Source organism: Pseudonaja textilis, chromosome 1 (genome assembly GCF_049901715.1).
Source record: "Pseudonaja textilis isolate UNSWEBS1 chromosome 1, rPseTex1.2, whole genome shotgun sequence".
Taxonomy (NCBI): Eukaryota; Metazoa; Chordata; class Lepidosauria; order Squamata; family Elapidae; genus Pseudonaja; species Pseudonaja textilis.
The window spans coordinates 23,388,186-23,411,950 of NC_141990.1; the positions used below are offsets into that span (position 1 = coordinate 23,388,186).

Sequence of the window (23,765 nt, forward strand, 5' to 3'; positions counted from 1 at the left end):
ACCTGCATACTGCACAAATAAAAAAGAGGGCTGTGAAAATATTTACAGACCCCTCATGTCCTGGACATGTTTCAATTCCTCATGTTTCAATTCCTTCCCTCAAAACAATGCTATAGAGCACTGCACACCAGAACTATTAGACACAAGAACAGTTTTTTTCCTGAAAGCCATCACTCTGCTAAACAAATAATTCCTTCAACACTGTTCAACTATTTACAAAGTCTGCACTACTATTACTGTTAATCTCATCATTCTTTATCACCCATCCCCTCCTACTTGTGACTGTTGGACTGTAACTTTGTCACTTGTATCCTTACGATTTATATTGACTGTTTCCTAGTATGATTTGATTGCTTACTGTACCCTATGACTATAATTAAATGTTGTACCTTATGATTCTTTGTTGTACTGACGAGGCAGTCGAGTTGTTTGATCATGAACAACTGAATCATGATGATCTTTATTGGAGTCTAGTCTTGCATTTATACACATTTTTAGTTATCCTCCATCACTGGTTAACTTTGGTTACTGCTTAACTTTCGTTACTGTTTAGCACAGTAATCCATACAATTAATTATCTCTAGTTAAAGTCTAACATATGTTTACTTCCTCTCTCTAATCCTCCTTTAGATTAGTGACTTTGTTTACCTGAGTTGTATTTGCTTGGAAACATTCTTTATCTGAGGTTTGCCATCCGAGATTGGAACATTCCTGCAATTACAACTCTACATATCCTCATTTTTTATTTTAAATGGAGGATTCAAAGATTTATGAATGTATCGCAATTGTAGAGGATTAAGAGAGGGGGAAGCAGGATGAAACAATGTGAATAAATTTGGAATACATTGAATAAAACAACAGGTTGCAATTAGTACAATAATAATAATTATAGCATAAAAGAAAAACTGTCTGAGCCAAGACCAATCAGGGAGCCAATTGGTTAGCCATTCAAAAGGTGAGTAATGAGCATGGATATTATTTTGAATGTATGATTGTAAATTGGCAAGCTCATCCTTAATAGTTTTATTCAAAGAATGAAAATGCACAGCACATCCACGGTGTCCAACTAATGTACAGAACCCTCCCTGATGGGCTAAAAGATAGTCTGTGGCAAAACGCTGCTGTAAGACAGCTTGATCTAAGTCTTCTATTTCATGCTGCAAATCATGAATAATAGCAGCGGTAGCATTGATGGATTTTTCAAGTCTGCAGGTGAGACCAAGAATAGATCATCTGTTTTCTTGAGCAATTGTGCCAGGATAAGAGCCTAGAGTAAGGACTCCTGTAATGGCCCCTGCCAATGCACGGCCAAATGTAGAACCAGAAGACAATTGTGTGTCAATAATGACTTCATCATTACATGTAGGCCCAAGAGAGGAACGCCGCTGTCAAGTTGATGGGAGCGTACCTATTTGAACAGGCAGAGTAAAATAACCTGTAGTTGCACATTGATAATTCTGAGGATGAACATTAGTAGCATATTTATCAAAAAAGAACCACATATTAGGATCCTTAAGCTGCCAACCAGCGCATATCAATCCTGTATTAGATTGATCAGAGGCATTAAAAATAGGAAAATTGTCAGGATACATATCAGGAGCTGTATTAATTCCATGCAAAGAAGAATTAAAGGTACCTGACAACCAATAGTAGTCAGAACAATAACTATAATTCCCTAGCTTTTTAAATATGCGCTGAGCAGCATTATAATCAGACCAATTATGAAGCCAAGTGTGTTTAGCGTGACAACAGAAACATAGACCCCTTGTAAATTGACTAACTTTCAAGTAACGCCAACGGACAGAATTCAATTGCATAGGGGGTGTAGAAAATAGCCAGGAGTGTGAAATAGATTGTAGTTGTGAGACAATAAATGTAGAAGACATGATCAAGTTAGGAGTAAAAGAAATTTGACCAAATGCCATTGGGGGCTCATAGTATAAAGTAATATTTGTGCCATGGGTCATAAACATGTATTGGGCATGATGAACCCACAAATTAGGGTTAAGACAAACCACAGAAGTGTCATTTTGAGCAGAAACACCATTAACCATAAACAAGAAAATACAAAGTAAAATGGTAACAGAGTTAGCAGTAATAATAGCAAAAACAGCAGCAACAAGATTTTCAGAAATCTGAAGTAATGAGGCCTGTTGCAGTTGTTGTTGAGCTTGATATGTAGTAGATTTAACCTGGCCCCAAGTGATGGGTTGTGGGCGCGTTGACCTTGGAAGACGGACTTCCGTGTTCAGATGAAGATTGAAATCTGGAATCGGGTTGTGAAGGCCCTGATGCCATGCCATGATACGGACGAACACAGCGCGCTGGAACCCACACTGCTTGTCGAGTAGAAGGATCTTCCACAGCAGCGTAACCACGACCCCAGGTGATCAGCGGTGTAGGGCCTTTCCAGGTTGGATCTGGAGCTTGGCGATACTTTACCAAAGGCCTTGCTAAAGATTCAGTAGTTTGAAAATGCAAATTAACAGGTGAGTCTGCAAGAGAATCTAAAAAGGTTAAATAATTCCAAGTATATAATGCTGCAGCAATGAGATTTTGAATCTTTTGCAGATGGTAAGGGCCAGACTCAGTTTGTAATTGTTTCTGAAGCAATGCCTTAAAAGTACGATGAGCTCGCTCAACCATAGCTTGACCCTGAGAGTTGTAAGGAATTCCGTGCACTAAAGTAATATTCCATTTCTGACAAAAGGTTTGAAATTCCTTACTAATATAAGCGGGGCCATTGTCAGTTTTAAACTGAGAAGGCCGACCCATTATAGCAAAAGAGGATAGGCAATGAGAAATAACATCTGAAGTACGTTCATGTTTTGAAGCAGTAACCCAAAGGAAGTGTGAATGAGTGTCAATAGACGTATGAAGATAACAGTATGGCTTAAAGGTTGAAAATTGAGTTACATCCATTTGCCAAATTTGATTAGCTTGGGTTCCTCGTGGGTTGACACCCACTGGAAAGGGAACTGCCAGTTGCTGACAAGCTGGACAAGCACGGACAATATCCCGGGCTTGAGATAATGAAATTTTTAATTGCTTTGCAAGTGATTTGGCATTTTGATGAAAATAAGAATGACTGGCAACAGGATCAGCAAACAAAGACACAACATCCTTTAAGGATTCATCTGCCTTCCGATTTCCTTCAGTCAAGGCATTAGTAAAGGGAGTATGACTTCGAATGTGTTCTACATACAAAGAATACAAGCGAGTTTCCAAACTATTCTTTAAAGATAAAAACAAGGATAACAAATTCTTATCAAAAGAGAGAGCACAATAAGAAAAGGGAAGAGATTGCTAAATAGCTAAATACACATATTGAGTATCAACGATCAAGTTAATAGTTTGGTCACTGAACAATCGTAAAGCCAAAATCACAGCAGCCAGCTCAGCACATTGAGCTGAAGTCTGCGCGGCAGTAAATTTAGAATACCATTGTTGTTGAATCTGCCAGACAACCACAGCCCTTGTAGGTGATCCATCAGTAAAGTCTGTAAGAGTTTTAGAAATAGGATTTCACACAAAACTGGAAGAAAAGGCCAGATTTAAAGTAGTGGTAACCACTATTCTAGGATCCTTGGGTAAAGAATACAACAAGTTTCCCACATATTGAGAAAAGGCTATCTGATATGATTCTGAAATCATATAACAAAAACAGGAGTATTCCAAGGACTAGTAGAAGGTTCTATATGACTAGCAGCCAATTATTCTTGAACCAATTGTTGTAAAGCAGCGAGTTTTTCCCTTGATAATGGCCATTGTTCCACCCAAACTGGCGTAGAACAGAGCCATTTAAGAGGAAGAGCCATCATCAAGAATCAAATGGGCATTAAGAAGAGAAAGGATATCACAGCCCCAAATATTAGTATGAATATCTAGAATGTATGGTTGTAGGAAAAAGGACTTACCAGCAGATGTTGTAACATTAATTTCTTGAACACTCTGCCAAGCAACTGTAGAACCTCCTATTCCCCACAATGAAGAAACTGTCGTTTTTGGCCACTGTACTGGCCACTGTAAAGAGGAGATGACAGTAACATCGGCTCCAGTATCCAATAACCCTTGAAATGATTGTTTATTAAGGAAGAGCATTAACAAAGGATGAGAGGAGTTCAGTTGATGAAGTAAGCCTACAGATAAAGAAGTTGATCCAAATCCTGCATCCCCATGATTACCTATACCAGGAGATGGAATTTCATATGGAAGAAGAAGCAATTGAGCAACAGAAGAATTACAAGGAAGAACTTGAGGAAGATTCACCCAAATCTGAATCATGAGGATACCAATGCAATCTGAATCTATTACCCCAGGCTCAACAAAACAGCCCTTTTTGTGTGCAGAAGAATGAGGCAAAATTAAGCCAACTAATCCCGAAGGAAGAGGACCTTTAAATTGAGATGGAACTATTTTAACTTCCATGGGAAATTTAAACTCAATTTCCTCTTGAGTGATTAAATCGATCCCAGCGCTACCGGCTGTGGCTGGGGAGGAGTGAGAGAGACTGCTGGAGGAGTCAGAGTGATGGGAAAGGCACGCTTTGGATTCTGGGTGGGTGCCACACCCATTGGCAAGTTTCCCGACCGAAACCGACATTGATTGGCCCAATGAAATCCCTTTTTGCAAATAGGGCACTTCTTAGAAGGACGATTCTGAGGCATAGAAGGTGTAGAACGACAGTCCTTCTGAAAGTGGCCAGGCTTCTTACACTTAAAACAGTTACCAATTGGTCGCTGTCCTTTCTGAATAGCAGCTGCTAACATATGCATTTTATAAGTTTGTGATCCAATATCCTGGCAGACTTGCAGCATATCTGCCAGAGTGTAATGAGCAGTAGCCAATCTGCATTAGCATTTTCAATAGCTAACTGGCGAAGAAGTTCACCAGCAGCTTCCTGATGATCAAACTGCTGTCTAATTGCTTTGGACAGATGCTCAACAAAGTCAGCATAAGGCGCATTGGCATTCTGTCAAATGTTTGAAAAATTTGCTCCAGGTTCTCCAGCTTGAGGTACCTTAAGAAAAGCACAAAAGGCACATTCAGAAACAATAGTTAACGTAGCTGGAGGAAGAACAACTTGAGTAGGAAATTGTACCAAATGGTCCAGAACCAAATAGCTGCTCAACTGTATATGCTCCTCCCCCTCCTAAAGCAGCAGCTTGAGCATGTCTCATATATTCACTCTCCCAACCCATATATTGCATGGATGTTAAAATCATGCGAAATATTTGCTTCCAATCTTCAGGGATCATTGTATAACCATTTTTTATTCCTTCTACAAGTCGTCTTGTAAAATTACCACTAATCCCATAGTCTGTAACTGCCTTTTTAAACTCTCTTAAGATCTGATAAGGCAGACCCTCCCATTCTGCTACTTGCAGTCCAAGCTGTGGCCCCTGACCAGGATGATATTGTACTGGACAAACAGACAGTAATTCTGCAAGTTCTGTTCCTGAGGCAGAGGCATCCCTTTTACAAGTCTCTACCATTTTCTGAAAAGAAGACTGAACAATAGAGTCAGGAGGCTTTTGCCCTGTATCTGCAGGAGCTGAGGGAATTGAAGACATATATTCAGGTGAAGAAGGGGGACAAATGACAGCCTTAGTATAACATGAAGGTGGAGGTGTTAAAAGAGAAAGTTCATTGTGACCAAATTTTTCAATTGCATGCCTACATGTATGCCACACATGCAAAACTTCTATTTTTGCTCGAGGTTCAGTATGCAATGTTTTCCCTATACGTTCCCAATCAGTTAATTTTAAAGACCCCTTTTCTGGGTACCATAGGCACTGAGCTGCAATCTCCTGGACCAGCCTTAAGAGATTTCTCTGTGGTACCTCGGTATTATTTTTCTTCAACAAATAGCCTAATTCATCTACATACTTCCTTTGTTCCTCAGAAAGCGAAGACCCCATACTTACAGAAACCAAAAGGTTGAAGAAACCACAAATGGTTGAAGGTGCACCAAATCCTTGCCGGACGAAGTAAGAGGGTCCCTGTTCATGCACCACTTGTTGTAATGATGAGGCAGTCAAATTGTTTGATCATGAACAACTGAATCATGATGATCTTTATTGGAGTCTAGTCTTGCATTTATACACATTTTATCCTCCATCCCTGGTTAACTTTGGTTACTGCTTAACTTTTGTTACTGTTTTGCACAGTAATCCATACAATTAATTATCTCTAGTTAAAGTGTAACATATGTTTACTTCCTCTCTCTAATCCTCCTTTAGATTATTGACTTTGTTTACCTGAGTTGTATTTTCTTGGAAACATTCTTTATCTGAGGTTTGCCATCCGAGATTGGAAAATTCCTGCAATTACAACTCTACAATTCTTGACGAATGTATCTTTTATTCTGTATATATACTGAGAGTATTTGCACCAAGAGAAATTCCTTGGGTGTCCAACCACACTTGGCCAATAAAGAAGTCTCTTCTCTTCTCTTCTCTTCTCTATCCAAAAAACACTGAGAGCTTCCTGTTCCGGGCTCAGGCAGGCTTTCGGGGTGGCAGGGTGGCATTGAGAACAAATATATTAATCTTCTATTTTTCTGACTGGACTAGCATATGAATTAAACCAGCAGGAATCTATAATTGGCAGCAATCAGCTGGGTGATTTTGGGTGAGTCATGCTTTCTCAGCCTAACCCATCTTAGAAGATTGTTGTGAGTAAAATAAGAGATGGGAAAATTTTATTATTTATCTAATTTATAGGGCCACCCATCTCAAAATATATTATAATACATTAAGTATGTTTAGTATACCCTGAATTGGAGAAAACCAACACTCAAAATAAAATACAGTAATCTGTGAAATCCCAGAGTCCTATCAGAAGCAATAGACAGTAACTAATTTCTTAAAGCTAAATACTTTTTTGTAAAATAATTGAACCCTCAATGTTATCGTACATTGAAGGGAGCAATTAATGACTGGTTTTCCCTTTGGCAATCAATGCTGGATTGAAAGGCATAGGACAGCAGTAAATTGATCAATTGCTACTGTGAAATTAAATTGTGTGAGCCCAGAAACACTACTTGGCTAAGTGCTGAGCTGCAGTAAAGATTCCGGGGGCACGGCAATTTATGCCAGTGTAGTTTTCTCTTGAATGGAAAGATGAAAAAAAGCACACTGACTATAAGGAAGACCCCACTGATTTGTTCCATTCCCATGATCTTGTTCAGATGAAACACTGTTTTCCTTTTTAAGTTCATTATACAGTGACAACCAAAGTGAACTTTAGAATAGCATTCCCCATTCCCTAGCATCAACTATCAAATTCCCCTCCCCCCCACCAAGCATTGTATCTGAGAGTGACATGACCTGTTGTATTTTTTTTGCTGGTACTTTATATATAGCTGTTAAGCATAGGTAAATACATAATAGAATACCATTAATAAGGCAGGTGAGGTCCTCAAGGAATAGCTTTATTGGAAATATCATATTGGCACAGTCTGGTGAAAACAGCTCTAAAAGTTCTCATGGTTTTCACCTAATTAAAAGTGAAAGTTTGTCACTTTCCCAAACCCCCATATGGTCCAATCAGCATACAGTCCAGTTGCTAGATGACCTCAGTCTCCTCCTTCTGAATACCTGCGGGAATGTTATTGGTTCCCAAGGGAAAGCATTTTGTTTTGGTTACAGCATCCCAGTTCTCTCTATTCCCCCCTCCCTATCTCTCGGCTCCAGTATGTGTCAGCACTGAAGCGGAAAAATAAAAAATGGCCCCAGTACAGCCAACTTCAGAGTTGACACTGTCCCTTGCTTAAAAAATGGTTGTCATTGGTATGAAAATTAGAGACTTCTACCTAGTCAGCTTCAACCTTAGAGGAATAATAACTTCTTTCAATATATTCAAAGCATAAAACTAGGCAGAAAAATGGGTTAGATACCAGATGCAGCCTGTGCTTTCAAGTCAGTGTTGACTCCTGGTGACTGCCTATACTAGTCACTGCAGTTTTGTTGCAAGATTTCAAAAGTGATTTGTCACCACCTCCTTCCTAGGCCTGAGGCAGAGTAACAGGCCAAGATTACTCAGCTGGCTTTGTACCTAAGGCAGGACTACAGGATAACAGTAGTTAAGACAGATATTTCCATTGCTAAATAACACAGTCCTAAAGTGTGGTGTCATGTGATTGCATTGCTTACAAATGACAATCCCTGCAGTTCCTGTTGCTACCATTAAACAAATTAAGTGAGAGGATCGTGGTTCATTAAGCAATAATTACCTCACAACTTATTGCCATTTTCCAAGAACCAAAATCTGTGGGGAGGCTAGCAGGAAGTTGCAAGTTCAAATGGTTTACAAGCATTTACCAAGAAATTCATTACCATAATAAATTCTAGCTAAGCCTCATTCTGGATTGACATGTATAAGAAATCTTTGTTGAAATCATGTTTGAACAAGATTATTGTTCACAACATGTTGGAAAAGCTACTTCTAATAAAAACACCACCAATCTCTTACTTTGACATACAGATCTCTTTAGAGATCTATATGTTAAAGCAAGCACCTTGAATTTAATTTCAAATATGTGTAAGCAATATAGTTTTGCCAAAATAAATGAAAATGTTGAGAAGCATCCCACAGATCATGGTTGTCCCAAGGGTGTTTTTCAGAAGGCAACTGGCTTGTTTTTTTCCTTGAAAATGTTTCGCTTTCAAACGTTCTGGAGTTCAGAACATTTTTAAAGAAAAAACAAAAAAGTCCAGTTGTCTTTTGAACAGCACCATTAAGATCCCAATCAATCTTAACAACTTCATTTCACTAGTAAAAAAATATGGAGGATAGAAATAAACAGCTCAATAGATGGAATACAGCCATAATATTCAAGACAATGATCCAGAAGCAACCTTTGAGATAGGAATAAAACAAAAACAAAAAGCTGCACTTTGAACCTCCAACTCCTCAAGACAAGTGCACGAGAATTATATAATATGGTAATTGGACATCTAGAGAAATAAGCCTTGCTAAAAGAAAATTGGAATTGTATCCAAGAAGGAAAAATGTTGTCTCACCAACCTTTAAAATGTTTTGAAACTATTCCCAGGAATACAGATGGAATAATCGGTACTGAGAAATCAATTTGGCTGTAGTCTGAGGCCAGCATGTCTCCAATTAATTGCAAGGGAACAATCTGTGAATAGGGGTATATCTCAGTCTGCTGCTTGCAAGTACTTCAGAGGTCATTTGGTTGGCCAATGTGAGAATCAAACCACTGGACTTAGATGGGTCTTGCCCTGGTTCATCATGGATAGTATGTAAGAATATGGAAGCTCAAGTCTTGCTTAAGAAGAATAAACACGATTTTTTTTCCCCAGAAGTATCCTTTCTTATAATCAATTGAAATATAAATGAACATGACTGAGGTGATCCAATAAATATTGGAAAGGATGATACACTGTGCTATGCCATAATGCAGTGCTGGCTGAGGGATTCAAGGAGATGACACATGTTAAAGTTGCTGAAGTAGAGAAACAGTGCCCTAACATATTTCCTAAATGTTAGTTTAAATGTTAGGACATTCTCCCATTAGTGATTCAATGTTTGAAAGAGTGCTTTGTTGTTGTGCCAAAATGAATGTAGACTTTGTAACACTTTTAACTATAACTGCATGATGCTATGAAGACACCATAAACTGCTAGCAAAGAAGTAGCTTTAGTTGCATTGTTAGAAATGGAAATTATGGTATGAAGTTGATGATTAGAAGCTACAGTTAGTTCAAAATAGAGAAGCTTGGTGATTGTTTGGTGCAAACTACTGCTATTTAGATTACTATCACATCAATGCTACAGGCTCTGGTGACTAATACACAGGTGCATGCAATTCAAAATACTGATTTTGGCTTATAACTCTATCTAGCTTAGCAGCCAGGTACCTGCAGGATACCTGCCTCATATAGATCAGAGGAGAGCAGACATTTATACAGTACTTTCCCCTAATAGCATTTCCAATTGGAACATTTTTCCAATGGAGATTTGGATGGCACAATCCCGCCTCAGGAAAGCAGTTAAAATGGAGAGAATGGTGAATATTTCTTATTTTACTGGTAACTACATCACTTATAGCTGTCACGACGGATAATCTTCACTTCCCTCTCTTTTACACCTAGCTGTGACATTACACTTTTAAAAAAATTTATTCCGTGAATTAGACTAAGCAGACGGTGACCCAGGAAAGTTACACCATGTGTTCATTGGCAACCAGACATTTTGGCTGTTACTCATAGTCGGTGGATGAAAAACGGGTCAGTTTCAATTCCCTCGACAACGAGCAACCCCCAAATTCCGCACGGATCTTGAAAATGGCCTCCCCGCGGGGAAAGCTCGGAGTCTCGACAATAAGACCCGCCCCCGCCCCCCTTCTCTCGTCGTTTCTTCTCTATGGTCTTCCTGGAACTTGACGTTTCGCAGTGCAGGGGCGGTGTCGACAGTGCCAAAACGCGCGCGCCACGCCTCGGCGTTCTCCCGGCAAGCTGTGCGGCTGCAGGCGGAGGACTGGCGGGAGCGTGTCCGAGATGGCGTCCGCGGACGGCGTGGTCGAGGAAGCTGTTCCGGCTGCGCGGCGCAGCAGGTGAGGAATCCGTGCGGGTAGAGCGACCCGAGGGCATCGCAGGCGGATGCCGAGCGAGTTCGCCGCCGTCCCTTGTCCGCTTCCCCTTGGAAAGTTTCCCCCCCAACCCCGGGTTAAAATTTCCTCTCCACAGTCACGGCCACGTCCTTCTTCCGTCTCCCAATTGCATGGCTTAGTGCTCCCTAAGCACGTTGGGAGGCGAGCCCCGGATACGTCCGGAGACGGGGCATGACAGGGTGGCGCGGGTTGCCGGTGGCTGGGATGAAGTGCAGAAGAAGCTGCGCCGTGCGTGGTTTGCTTTGTCGGGCGGGGCGGGATAGTCTTCCCTAATGTGTCGGTTTCCCTCCGGCTCAGCGGGAGCAGAGGAGCCGCCCTGAACAGCCTTGTCGGCCGCTTGCCGCTCACGCCGTCGCTTTCCCCACGGAAAAGGACCACCAGCCAGTCGAAAACGGAGCCGCCGCTGCTTCGGACCAGCAAGCGCACCATCTACACTGCTGGGCGGCCGCCCTGGTACAACGAGACTGGCACTCCCTTCAAAGAAGCCTTTGTCATTGGTAGGGGAATCGGTGGCTGCTCCTTTTCTCCTATAGGTGGTGGTGGGGGGAGGGTGTCTGTTTGAATCCCTTATGAAATTTATCCAGCAACTGGGAACTTCCAACTGAAATTTATCCATCAACTGAAAATCCAGTTTCCCTGCCTTTGGATACCTACTGGTTTCTAATTTTCTGTATGGCATTTCCCCTCCCTTCTTGAAAAGTTGCAGCTTTTTGCATAGAATGAGAGTCATATGCTGAAATAAGAGGGTTTTTTTAAAAAAATAAAATAAAATCAGGCATTCTGCTGTTTTTGGCCATATTGGTAGTACCACGCCTGCTGGGTTTAGTTGTACATGTGTTACGTGGGTCACATCTATGCTTGCCACTCTGAGTAATGCTGTTGGTGAGATCTGCATGCTGGCTTCTTTCCCACCAGGGAGATTGAAGGGGGGATCATTGGAAATCCAGGCACACACACTAGGCAGTAAAGAATAAGAGGAGAGGGAACATGTCTTAGGGCTGTTCCTCCAGATTGCCCTCTTCTCGTTAGCTTGTGTTAGTGGTGTTTTCATCTTTCCCAGGCTTGTGTGGTGGCAGTGCATCTGGCAAGACTACAGTGGCCAACAAAATCATTGAAGCACTAGATGTGCCTTGGGTGGTGCTCCTCTCCATGGATAGCTTCTACAAGGTGGGCTGGTTAAAATATCTTGGCCCAACTCCCTCAACTCCACCCTTCTCAAAGGCAGAGATGGGAGGAAGTGAGAAAATGGAAGCCTAGGAAACCACCTCTGCAGTGCTGATCTAGTCTGTTCTTTTCCCTGTTTTCTGATGTCTCTGGTGCTCTTCCAGGTGCTGAACAAAGAAAATCAAGAGCAAGCTGCTTGTAATGAATACAACTTTGACCACCCTGATGCCTTTGATTTTGACCTGCTCATCAGTGTCCTACGGAAGCTGAAAGAGGGCAAGAGTGTTAAAGTTCCTGTATATGATTTTACCACACATAGCCGGAGCAAGGAGTGGGTATGTAAGTGCAGAAGGATGTCACTCTATTTACAGCAATTTTTAGAAATTAAAAGGCATCCACTCCACTCTTCTCTGGGACTTTATTAACTCTGTAAGGTATTCTGGTATTCTGCAATTGGCTAAAACTGCACAAATACATAGAAGCTTTCGGTTGGAGGGGTTGTTATAGACCAGATGCAAGTCACCCAAGCTCCTCTAGAGAGTGCAGAATCATAGCTCTAAGCATCTACCGTAGCAAAGATCGCCAATAATGAAAATTTCTGGGAATGGTTCACATGTGGAAGCCTTAGATTCCTCATTCCTGAGGTAGATTTTCTATTCTAATGTGGAAATGAAATATCTCCCTAAAATGAATGTATACCTTCTACATAAAGACATTAAATTGATTTGCCTCAATGTTTCTCAACTGTGTAGACTTCACCTCCTAGAATTCCCCTTTCATTTCACACATTTTCAAACTGCTGAGGTTGAGAAGCTCTCGGTCTATCTTACCAGTTTAGTTTCTCCAGGTATGGGGAAAAAGGGAGTTTCTCACAGGAAAAATAATACAACCTGATTCTAGCCCTGTTTTTATAAAAAGGACTATTCATTTATTTAATTACAACTTCTTTCAATCAGTGAAAATTAAAAAGTGTTTAATTTAAAAAGATGTTCTTTATCTTAGCTACTATGCTTGCTTGAATTGGCAGGCTTTTCTTCCTTTGGAGCCTGATGAGGTTCAAATGCTGCCCGATCTTTGGAAGGAAAACTGCATTTGACTAACTATATAAATGGTCTTCACCAGTGGTGGGCTGTTGCTGGTTCAGACCGGTTTTAGCGGTAGTTTTGACTTTCAGCTGGCCCCGCCCCACCCTAGCCTGTCCTGTATTTGTGTTTTTCAACTCAACTGATTCGCGCTGCACAGTGGATTTCCGCGCCTCAGCTTTTTTCTTACTGGGGCTGCCCTAGAAGGTAAGCTGTAAAGGTTCAAATTGGTGCTTTTTTAACGCTGCACGCATGAAGCACACATTCACAAAATCAGTTGCAGCCCACCACTGGTTTTCACAGAATGTCTCACTTTGTATTTTCTGTCCTAGTTCATATAATGAATTCCATCTCGCTTTTTAAAATGCAAGTTTTTCTAAAGCACTTTCTAAGTAAACTCAAAATAGAATTTAATATGATCTGAAAAAGAGCATACCAATATTTTTATGATGTCATTAGTTGATTTTTTAATGTCAGGGAGAGTCCATCTGAAGTAGGCTATGCTGTTTTTGCTATGATAATATAGACAGAAAATAGAATTATAGTTCTCATATTTTACCTGCTTGCTACTGTAGGGAGTCTGTAACTCTATTTTTTAGGTGGAGGAAGTTAATAGACTGAAGATGAATATATTTCATTCAATACAAAAAAGGTAGCAAATAAATTCAATAAATAGTATTTCTGGAATACAGTGGACCATTCCATTTTTGTTTAGGAGAAATTACTTATCACCCTTTCATGAAAACTGATAGTCACAGGATGAAAATAGTGCTGCTAGAGGCCTTTCTGCCTCCATGGGTGATTTGAGGGCTGTATCTCTATTCCATTGGCTACTATTACATTTGAAAGCTTTGTTAGATTGTAAAGTCTTATTGTACAAGAAACAACTTAGTGTGAAGGGGAGGGCATCATATTGGAATTGAACTTGGTTCCTTGTAAGTAAGAAGTTTCCCTGTACCCAGGAAGAGCGTCTTGGATCAGAGTTTCTTCTGCATTCTGATTTCTCTCCTTAGCTTTAATTGACATATTTCTCCTTTCTTTACAGAAAATAATCTATGGGGCCAATGTAATTGTATTTGAAGGTATCCTGTCATTTGCCAATAAAGAGCTTCTACAGGTACTGAATAGGGCAAAGATAACAACACATTGGTAGGACATGGAGCAACTTGGGTAGATGGGCTTCCTATTAAATTTGTGTGATAAATGCATCTACTTTGTGGGAAGTAACTTGTAAATGAGTGTAAATGTGCAAGCGTTTGAATAAGTTCTAAGATAAGGCTTTGGTCTCTAAGATAAGGCATTTTTTTCCTGTCCTTGTGACTTCTGCAGCTCCTGGACATGAAAGTGTTCGTGGACACAGACTCCGATATCCGGCTTGTACGGCGGTTGAAGCGGGACATCATGGAACGTGGGCGGGATGTGGCAGGTGTCATCAAGCAGTACAGCAAGTTTGTGAAGCCAGCCTTTGAGCAGTACATTGAGCCTACAATGCAGGCAGCAGACATTGTGGTGCCTCGAGGTGAGAGGAAGAGGAAAGGCTGTTGATTTGTTCAAGGTGCAACATTGGGCTGTGTTATGTGCCAATGCTCACTGAAAGATACCCAGGAATTTTGGGCATAAACACAAAAGAATCCACAAAAAACTACAATTTAGTCTCCTGGTTTCTAGCCCAGCACCTTAGCACCCAAAATGGTTCTCATGAAAGGTTTTAAAACTAAGTAAAGATTAAAAACAAAGTTTAATATCTATGACAAGGGAACCATTTGCACCTTAAAGACCTTTAAGGAGCATTAAAAAAACCCAGACTGATTGAGTTATGGGATATAGGAAATTAAAAAAAAAGATGAGACCTGCCATTGAGCTATGAATGGTAAGGGTGAAATATTATCTGAGGTGCAGACATCCCTCGGTCAGAACTTTTGGCTTTTCAAACTTCCTTTATTTTCTTCCAGGTGGAGAGAACTTTGTGGCTCTGGACTTGATTGTTCAGCATGTTCATAGCCAGTTGGAAAAGGTGAGGAGGAGGAGTCTTGGGGAGGGAGAAAACACCACTGCTGCAGAAAGCCCCATTCCCACATGGTTATTCCTCTTTGTTGCCCAGTATCTGCTTTTTTGTTATTATAAACCAAAAGACTATTCACTCCCTGCCAAGAACTTATCCTTTCCCCATATCCTGGAAAGGCATCCAATTCCTGGCCGTTGCTCCCCTATATAAGCCACAAAGTAAAGATTGAGGCTCATGGGTTTCCCTAGAATTCTTCCACTCCCAATGGCCCTACCTCCACATGGTTTTTGTCCCAAATTAGTAAGCAATAGGGAGATGGGGAAGAATGGCGCCACCATTTTATTATTTTAGGCTTGGCCTTGGGGCAAATGTTGCTGTGTGCAGTGACCGGCTGTTCTGTTTTGTTTCACTTCCCACTACTCCCTGCCTTGTAATACTGCCTCCCGGTGTGGGCTCCTCCTCCTACCGCCCAGCGTGAAATCACAGTCAGGTATGGTGGCACCCTTAAAGAAATAGAGCTAGTTCCTTCCTCCTCTTCTCTTCTCTCCCCCACCTTCTTCATCTTAGTATTGTTCTCTGACACCCATCAAGCCAGCCAGTGGGAGAGCAGCTGGGTGTTGGGAAGAATTGCTGGCGTTATCTGGTGGAAATAGGCAAGGAGATCAACACAGGCAATTGCTTGGGCTGAAGATTCCTTAATGGGCATATGCAAACCTTTGACCTCTTTGGAACCTCACTAGAGCCTGTTAGATTTGTACTCTTTTTATTGAGAGTTCATCTTTGCCATCTTTCTTTAGGATCAGACTTCTAAGTAGAGCTCTCAGGAAGGGTGCTGCTTGATAGCCTCACTTTCTCCTCCACGTCAAGGAAATATTTATTGCCAACACATACATACATACATACATATATACATACATACATACATACATACATACAATATTATATTATTATATAATATATAGGGCTGTATTTAAGGGAGTTTCAATACATTCTGAATTCCAGCCACATTTCCACAAGGGTAATTTGCATACCAAAATGGTATACCTTTCAGCGAGGTTGGGATGGAGAAGAGGAAGTTCATTCAGTCATTTAAGACGACTTGCAGTGAGCTACTGGGATCCCAGCTGCTCTCCCGGTTTTGGTACTGTGGGAGCGTTCCTGCTGTTCCTCTGCCCCGTGTCTCAAGCAGGAAGCTGCTGCCTTGTTGCCCCTCCTAATGCACTCTGTCTATCTGTCTCTCTTCTGTCCTGCTGGGCCTGGGCACCTGCACCAGAGGAAGCTACGCTGGCATATGTGAGGACACTTGGTCTCCTTTGGCTATTTCCTGCTGTACCTTCCTCTCCTTGTGTACTGTGTTCAATTTTGAGGGGACGGTGGGAATGGAGCAAGACTAGGGCTCTTTCTGCTATTTACTGTGCTCCTGTTTTTTAATCCAGTAGTAGAAAGATAACTTAGCTGTGCCTGACTTTCATGAGTGGGCACTGGAGACTTTGGTATGCTGTAGTTGCTGGGAGAAGTTAGAGCAATTTATAATTGCTCATAAGCCGTTTCATGTCCTTGGTTACACTATTTGTCTTATTAGAAGCAGGGAGGGGACCCTGAATTTTCAGAATTTATTTTGGATCCAGTTTTCTTTCTTTGTGCACAAATGTTGGAGGGGAGGGACCTTATGAGCAGGAATGATGTTTTGCATGCAGAGCTGTTATTGTAGGGCCAGCAGATACATTGGTTCTTTTCTTCCACGTGACTCATCATTCTTTTTTTTTTTTTTTTTTTGCACAGAGCAGCCTTGGCCTCTGCTCATCAGGGACAACCACTGCCAACAACCTTAAGTGTCTTGGAGAGCACACCGCAGGTTCGGGGGATGCACACTATTATCAGGTACTAGGCAATGTGTGTCAGTGGGGGTATGTTTGCCTCTGAGGCAGGATAGAGGCCTTTGGAGAGGGAAAAGTCCAACAGTTTGTGTTTTAGCAGCTACAGAGAAACACCAGAGCTGCTTAAGGAAAAGATGAAGGGCTTGGATTTCATAGGCAAATTCAGAGCTGTCAATGGTGACAGGCTTGCTTTAGATAAAGACATTTTCTGGGATGGAATCCTAGCATGGAATAATGTTTCTTTTACTTCTGTTTGCTTTGCAGGAACAAGGATACCAGCAGGGATGAATTCATCTTCTATTCCAAGCGTCTCATGCGGCTGTTGATTGAATATGCCCTTTCCTTTCTACCACTCAAGGTATGTGCTTCTCCAACTCATTTAAGATCACACACAAACACTCCACTTATCTTACAAGTGGCAACAGAGATGCCACAGACCATCTAACTCTTATCTGCGTATGGGTTGGTTCTTGTGTTCTTGGTTCAAGCATGCCTCAGCAAGTTAGCCTTGCATGGTTGCCGATTTGGCCTTGCCAGCTCCTTCTGTCCCAACCACAATTGTCTTGATTTTTTTTTCCAGCCAGTTACTGTAGAGACACCACAGGGGACAATTTATGATGGAAAGAGATTTCACAGGCAACGAGTAAGTTATTTTTTAAAAAAAATTGCCTCAGAGGGGCCTGTGGGATAGTATCTTTGTAGGACAGAATAGGGAAAAGGTGGTGAATAGACAAATATAATAGAATAACAGAGTTGGAAGGGACCTTGAAGGTCATCTAATCCAACCCCCTGCTCAAGGAGGAAACCCTATATCACTTCAGACAAATGGTTGTCCAATCTCTTATTTAAAACTTCCAGGGTTGGAGTACCTACAACTTCTGGAGGCAAGTTATTCCACTCATTGTTTTCTCAGGAAATTTCTCCTTAGTTCTAGGTTGGTTCTCTCCTTGATTAGTTTAAAGGAATTGCTTCTTGTTCTGCCTTCAAGTGCTTTGGAGAATAGGTTGACCCCCTCTTCTTCATGGCATCCCCTTAAATACTGGAAGACCTCTATCATGTCACCCCAGTCCTTCTTTTCATTAAGCTAGTGAAGATCAGTCTGTTTTCTATAGATTAGGCCTTTCAGTGAATCTTGCTTAGAAAAGTCTATAAAGTCTGTAAACTCATGAAGGAAAGTATGATGTTTTTTTGTTTTATGTGTTTTTGTTTGTTGTCAAAATTAATAAAACTGTTTTTTTTAAAAAAAGAAAAGTCTACTTTGATTAGTAACTGCTGGAGATGCAGCTGGGATTTTCTTCATGGAATAAAAGCTTCTGTCACTGTGTTACAAATACATAGCCATGTTTTGCAGCACTAGATTTAAGTGGTTGCATATTGACAAGGATCCTGGAAGAAAGCTGTTTTCCCCTTTTATAGATCACTGGAATCTCCATCCTGAGAGCAGGTGAGACCATGGAGCAGGCTCTTACAGCTGTCTGCAAAGATATTCGCCTGGGAAAGATTCTCATCCAAACCAACCATGACACAGGGGAACCTGAGGTGAAAAAGATGGAAGGGGTTTTTGGGAGGGAGTTAAGATAGTTTTGAGATGGAGCTGAGTTATGGATAAGATTATTCTCCTGAATTCTTTTCTCCTCTTGCCAGCTGCATTATCTCAGGCTGCCCAAAGAGATTAGCGAAGACTACGTCATCCTGATGGATAGCACTGTGTCTACAGGAGCTGCTGCCATGATGGCTATTCGGGTGCTGCTGGTATGTTGAGGCCCAAGTTACCTGAGATGAGTGGTTGGTTGGTTGGAATTCTTCTGTTCTTGATGTTGCAAGCCAAGACAGACTGATGAATGCAGCTAATGTGGATTGGGGTTGCGTACATGACAGGCATTGATGGTTAAAGCTGTCATTGAAAATGGTTTGGAGAACTCAGAATAATTTGACCTGCAGTCTAGATCAGTGGTGGTATTCAAATAAAGTTGCCACCGGTTCGGTGGCCGTGGTTCAGTGGCCGTGCTTTGCGCGCATGCACACACTTTGCGTGCACGCACGCGCCAAACGCATTTTGAACAGGCGCAGAGGCGTTCTAACTTGCCTCCTGCAAGCCTGCACGATGGTGGTCACTGCACCAGCTGCCGCATGGCGGTATTCTGTGCCACACAAAGCAGCTGCGCTTTGAATTCTGGCCATAAAAGTGAGTATGGGAGCCCGAGCTGGTGGGTGGGCCAACCACAGAGCAGCAAAGAGAACCGGTTCGGTCTCCACTGCTCATCGCCGCTACTGGTTCTCCAGAACCGGGCAGAACCGGTTGAATACCACCACTGGTCTGGATGGAAGTCATACAAGGACTGCTCACAAGTGCTGTATCCCACAGGATCACGATGTACAAGAGGATAGGATCTTCTTACTGTCTCTGCTGATGGCAGAGATGGGAGTCCATTCTGTTGCTTATGCTTTTCCCCGTGTGCGTATCATCACCACAGCTGTGGACAAGAGAGTCAACGAGGAATTCCATATCATCCCTGGCATTGGTAAGCAGTTGTGGTTTTCTGACACTTTGTTTTGCTCTGGCTGGTTTGGTGAGCCTGAATGACACAGATCAGGGCATTGTCTAGCTATAGCATTCATGTTCTGATAAGTGATTCTGTTCGGCTGCTTTAACAATAATTTTTGTCTTAGGTGAGGACACTGCAAGATTAACACTTATTATTTGATGCAGTGTGGTGGGTATTTCCATGGGCCAGAAAGAAGTTCCTGAGCTGCATCTATTACAAGCATGTAATTCATGTTTTATTAGGGAACTTCGGAGATCGTTATTTTGGCACAGATGGCATCATCCCCTGGTATGAGAATGACGACATGGATTGCTGACCTGATTCTGCCGGACAAGGCTTTATTTCTTGAGTATGGGGTGTCTCTTCTTGGCTTGACTACAGGCATAATGCTATTGCCCTGGTCCTTTCTTTTCATAACGACAAGCTCTACTAGACTGCTCAGCAGTGGTGTAATTTTGATAGCACTTCCTGCTATATAATACACCAACTGGGATGGAAACATTGCTGCTGCTGCTACCTTCCCATTCACAGTCTCCTTCGTATTTATTGGTATTTATTGGGGCATTTACTTCACTGTACTACTGCTTCCCATCTTTTCTCTTTTTTTCAAATGCAATACTTTTATTATAAAATAGTATAAAGAATATAAGAATTCGTATGAAACATGATTTCATTGTGGGCAGCAGCATCATGGGTGCAAGCGGCGGGAGCGAGATGAGGCGCTGTTCTGGGAGGCTAGAAAGGTGTCCGGCTCCATTCTTCCTTCAGGGACCTTTCTCTTGGATTTGACTTCAAAGGCTCCATGAAAGGATCCCTTTGGGTCACCTGGTTGCTTTCATTCAGCTTCAATGTGTAGCTTCAGCAGCATCTTGTCCTCCTATCAAGGATGCTGTAAGAAAGTGTATCCCTGCAAATCCATTGGATTTTTCACTGATCTGGTGAGCTACTGTGTCCTTTTATATGTGTTTCCTCACTGGCTGATGTGCAATGCAAGCCGGCTTCTGCACGTTGACCTGGGGTTCCTCTCTAAAATAAATTGATGCTGACTTGTACAGGATCCTGTGATCTTGACAGTTTGTGTGTAAATTGCACTTGTCCTCCCTAATTTATGACTGCACGAGCATTTGGGACCACAGTGTTGCTATAAGGGACCTCATGCTAGAGGCAAGTGCTCTACACCCAAAGTCAATACTACCGTATTATTAGTCAAAGCCAGAGCTACATTTGCCTTCCAAACCAAAAAAGTGGCTATTGGCCTAACATTGGGCCCGCAACCTGCAGTCCCTTATCCTGATCTGTTTTTCAGTACTGTACTCAGCTGACTTGTTTTTTTTTTAATGCCATAATAAAAGATTTACACTGCTACTTGGCTTTATCTCTTTGTAATTGGGATCTTAGCTGGATGTCTTTCAGGTGAAGACGGGGAATATGGGGATGTCATTTACATCCTATTTGCTCATTTAATTTCAGAAAACAGATTGAAAGAATCATAGTATCAGAATAAAAATTAAATCTTGCAATACAACTGAATTATAAAATATTTTGGAAGAGTAAAAATTATAGAGCCTGGGTGGTGGTGTACTGTTATCCAGTGACCAGGAGTTGAGCTCAGCTCTATGGCATCAAGCATTGCTGCCAATAATCAAGATTTGGTAAACTGAGGAGAGAAGAACACAAGCACTTGGTTACTAGATTGCCATTGGCAGGATCTGTTGTTCAGTAGGAACAAAACCATTGCAAAACCATGTCTCCAATCCCTACCTTCTTGGTTCAGAAGGAAGTCGTATGAAGTGCCAGGAAGGCAACACCTACTATTCAAATACAGATGGGTAATTCTTTGGAGCAACAAATATTTTCAGTTCCATATCCAAATCGGGAAAGGACCAAACAGTCCACTTCCGGATTATTTACAGATGCAATCTTTATGACCTCAAAAAGAGACTTTCAAAGCAAAAGGGAGCGTCTTCAAAAGGGGTGAGGGATTCATCACTGCTGTTCTCAAGACAAGTAAATTCTCTCCTCTGAGATATTTAAAGTAAAAAAGGTAAAGGGTTTCTCTTGTCCAGGTGTGTCCGACTCGAGGGCGGTGCTCATCTCCATTTCCCAGCCAAGGGAGCCAGCATTGTCCAAAGATGCTTCTGTGATCATGTGGCTGGCATGATTATATGCCAAGGTACACAGAATGTTGCTACTTTCCCACTTGAAGTGGTATTTATTTGTCTATTTGAATCTGTTTGCTGAGGTACTTGCCACCTCTCAAATTCAGCACACGCATCTTGGCTGCCTAAAAGCCAAGAGCAGCACAGGCCCATCCCACAGTAGCAGAGCTGCTACTACTAAGGATCTTGTCCATAAGATCTAAAGAAGCCAAAGTAACCCTACAAGATGCCCCAGTTATGCCACTTGTTCCTGCCAATGTAAAACAAGTGGTTTTATCAGCAAATGGCATGCGAAAATGTCAAAGCATCTTGAAGAGATTGGTCATCCATTCTTTTCCAGTAAGGTATGGGGGATCTTAATGGGATCAGATGGCATTTTCCCAGCACATTAAATGGAGAAGTACTGGCATTCAATTGCTCTAACCTCTATGGTATAGGCCTATACCTATATGTGTGTTTCATCAAATTCCAGTTTTTGCCAGTAATGTTCAATGCATCACATCTGTTGCTACAGTATGTATCTGCTCAGTAAAGCATAGAACCTTTCAGGATCTGCAGTTAGGCCACTTTGGAGCAGTTGCATCTGATGTCCTCATAATCACATTCTAGTGACTGACAAGTCTCATGATGGAACTGTCCAAATTTTATGGGATAATTTCCAGGTGTATATTTTTTTTAAAAAAAGATCCATAACGTGACTAGAACAAGTTATTCGTCTTCTGCCATTGTGAAGTCAGTGTTAACTAATAAAATGGATATGACAGAAGTCAAAGCCGATTCTTTTCTTTGCCCAATTCCATTAGACTCAAATTGATCAACTCTGCCCCAGATAAAAGCACTCCCATCTAACCAAAGAATAGAACCAACTCACAGTACAGCCAGGAGTAACCATTACAAGGGAATTGCAAGGTAGAAAAATCCCAACTTGCCATCTTAGCTGCTAATGACCTCAGCATTCCATCTTCTCAATGGACTTCACCAGCTGTGTTCCCCTCCTGAAAGGCCCACTTCATCTAATAGAAGGGACAGGGTATAGATCCTACCTAGCTTTCCAAACTGGCCAGCCGAGCAGATCTTGAGGGCTTCCCCACCATCTATAAAACTAAAAAAATTCCATGGTTCAGAATCTTCCCTCTTGTAAAACTGCTTCCCAATGATCCTTGCAAAAAACATACAGTAGTTCTCAATGTTGTGCTCCTTCAACAGACTGAATCCACAACATAGTGAAGATGGTTTAACCTCATGCTTTGATACTAATTATACCTACTTAGGTATAGTTTGTTGCAAATAATTGTTTCCTTTGGGATATGACTGATCTATTTTGCTTATAGGAGGTCTTTAACATACAGTAAAAATGTTGGTGCAGGTAGTCCTTGATCAACGGAGCCCAACATTTCTGTTCCTAAGTGAAAAAATTGTTAAAGTGAGTTTTGCCCCAATTTATGACCTTTTTTGCCACAGTTGGTAACTGAATCACTGCAGTTAAGTTACTAACACAGTTTTTAAGTAAACCTGGCTTCCCCGTTGACTTTGCTAGTCAGAAAGTTGCAAAAGGTGATCAGAAGACCCTGGGACACAGCAGCCATCATAAATATGAACCAGTTGCCAAATGTCTGAATTTTGATCACATGGCCAAGGGGATGCTGCAACAGTTGTAAGTGTGAAAAATGATTATAAGTCTTTTTTTTCCTGTGCTGCTGTAACTTTGAATGGTCACTAAATGAACTGATATAAATTGAAGATTACCTGTATTCTGCAGTATTACAGGCCTACAAAGTTACAATCTAGGGAAGCTGCTCTCTGGAGTAAATTGAAAGTGCACTCCGTTTGGATTGCAATTTATCAAATCTGAAGGCTGTTAAATGTCTATGGACACATCCAGTCATCCAGGTCATGGATGCCCCAAAGGTGTTTCTTCAGCTTCTTCCAGATGAGAAGAATGAGAAGCCAAACGCCTTAAACGAAAATCCAGTTGCCTCTTGAAAAAGCACCTTTGAGACGAAGGCTGTTAGTTTTGACTGTTCACACATTATGCTAAACCAGGGTTTAATCACGATTGAATAAACCACGATTGGTTGAATTCATACACCCCGGCCAGCCAAAATCAAAGTACCTATGATGCCTCATAACAAAGTGCCAAGCTACCAAAAGCAGTCTCATCTCTCTCTCTCTCTCTCTCTCTCTCTCTCTCTCTCCCTCTGTGCATTTCAGGAAGCAGGAAAGATCTTCAAAAAGACCGCAGGTACACGAGGATCGGGCGAGCCTCTTACCGGACACCTCCGACTTCAGCTCCT

At 41.6% G+C, this 23,765-nt stretch overlaps 1 protein-coding gene, 1 long non-coding RNA gene and 1 pseudogene across 3 annotated transcripts; 1 reads left to right on the plus strand and 2 right to left on the minus strand.

Moving 5' to 3' along the window:
• Window positions 1-425: 425 nt before the first annotated feature.
• On the minus strand, window positions 426-6,092 carry LOC148127525 (uncharacterized; annotated as a pseudogene). The gene is made up of 2 exons (XR_015742614.1): window positions 5,928-6,092; window positions 426-2,453 (listed from the first exon to the last, which is right to left on the minus strand). The product of XR_015742614.1 is annotated as an uncharacterized LOC148127525 (transcript).
• A 4,332-nt stretch (window positions 6,093-10,424) lies between these two features.
• LOC113441481 (uridine-cytidine kinase-like 1) lies at window positions 10,425-20,677 on the plus strand. The gene is made up of 15 exons (XM_026708510.2): window positions 10,425-10,581; window positions 10,936-11,135; window positions 11,699-11,805; window positions 11,967-12,137; window positions 13,930-14,001; window positions 14,214-14,403; window positions 14,837-14,898; window positions 15,363-15,379; window positions 16,672-16,770; window positions 17,031-17,124; window positions 17,347-17,409; window positions 18,183-18,305; window positions 18,411-18,518; window positions 19,132-19,288; window positions 19,555-20,677. The coding sequence occupies exons 1-15, from the start codon at window positions 10,526-10,528 to the stop codon at window positions 19,626-19,628; spliced, it is 1,593 nt and encodes a 530-aa protein (XP_026564295.1). The 5' UTR covers window positions 10,425-10,525; the 3' UTR covers window positions 19,629-20,677.
• Window positions 20,062-22,572, minus strand: LOC148127526 (uncharacterized). Its single transcript, XR_015742675.1, has 2 exons — window positions 22,515-22,572; window positions 20,062-20,969 (listed from the first exon to the last, which is right to left on the minus strand). It is a non-coding gene; the product is annotated as an uncharacterized LOC148127526 (long non-coding RNA).
• Between the last annotated feature and the right edge of the window lie 1,193 nt (window positions 22,573-23,765).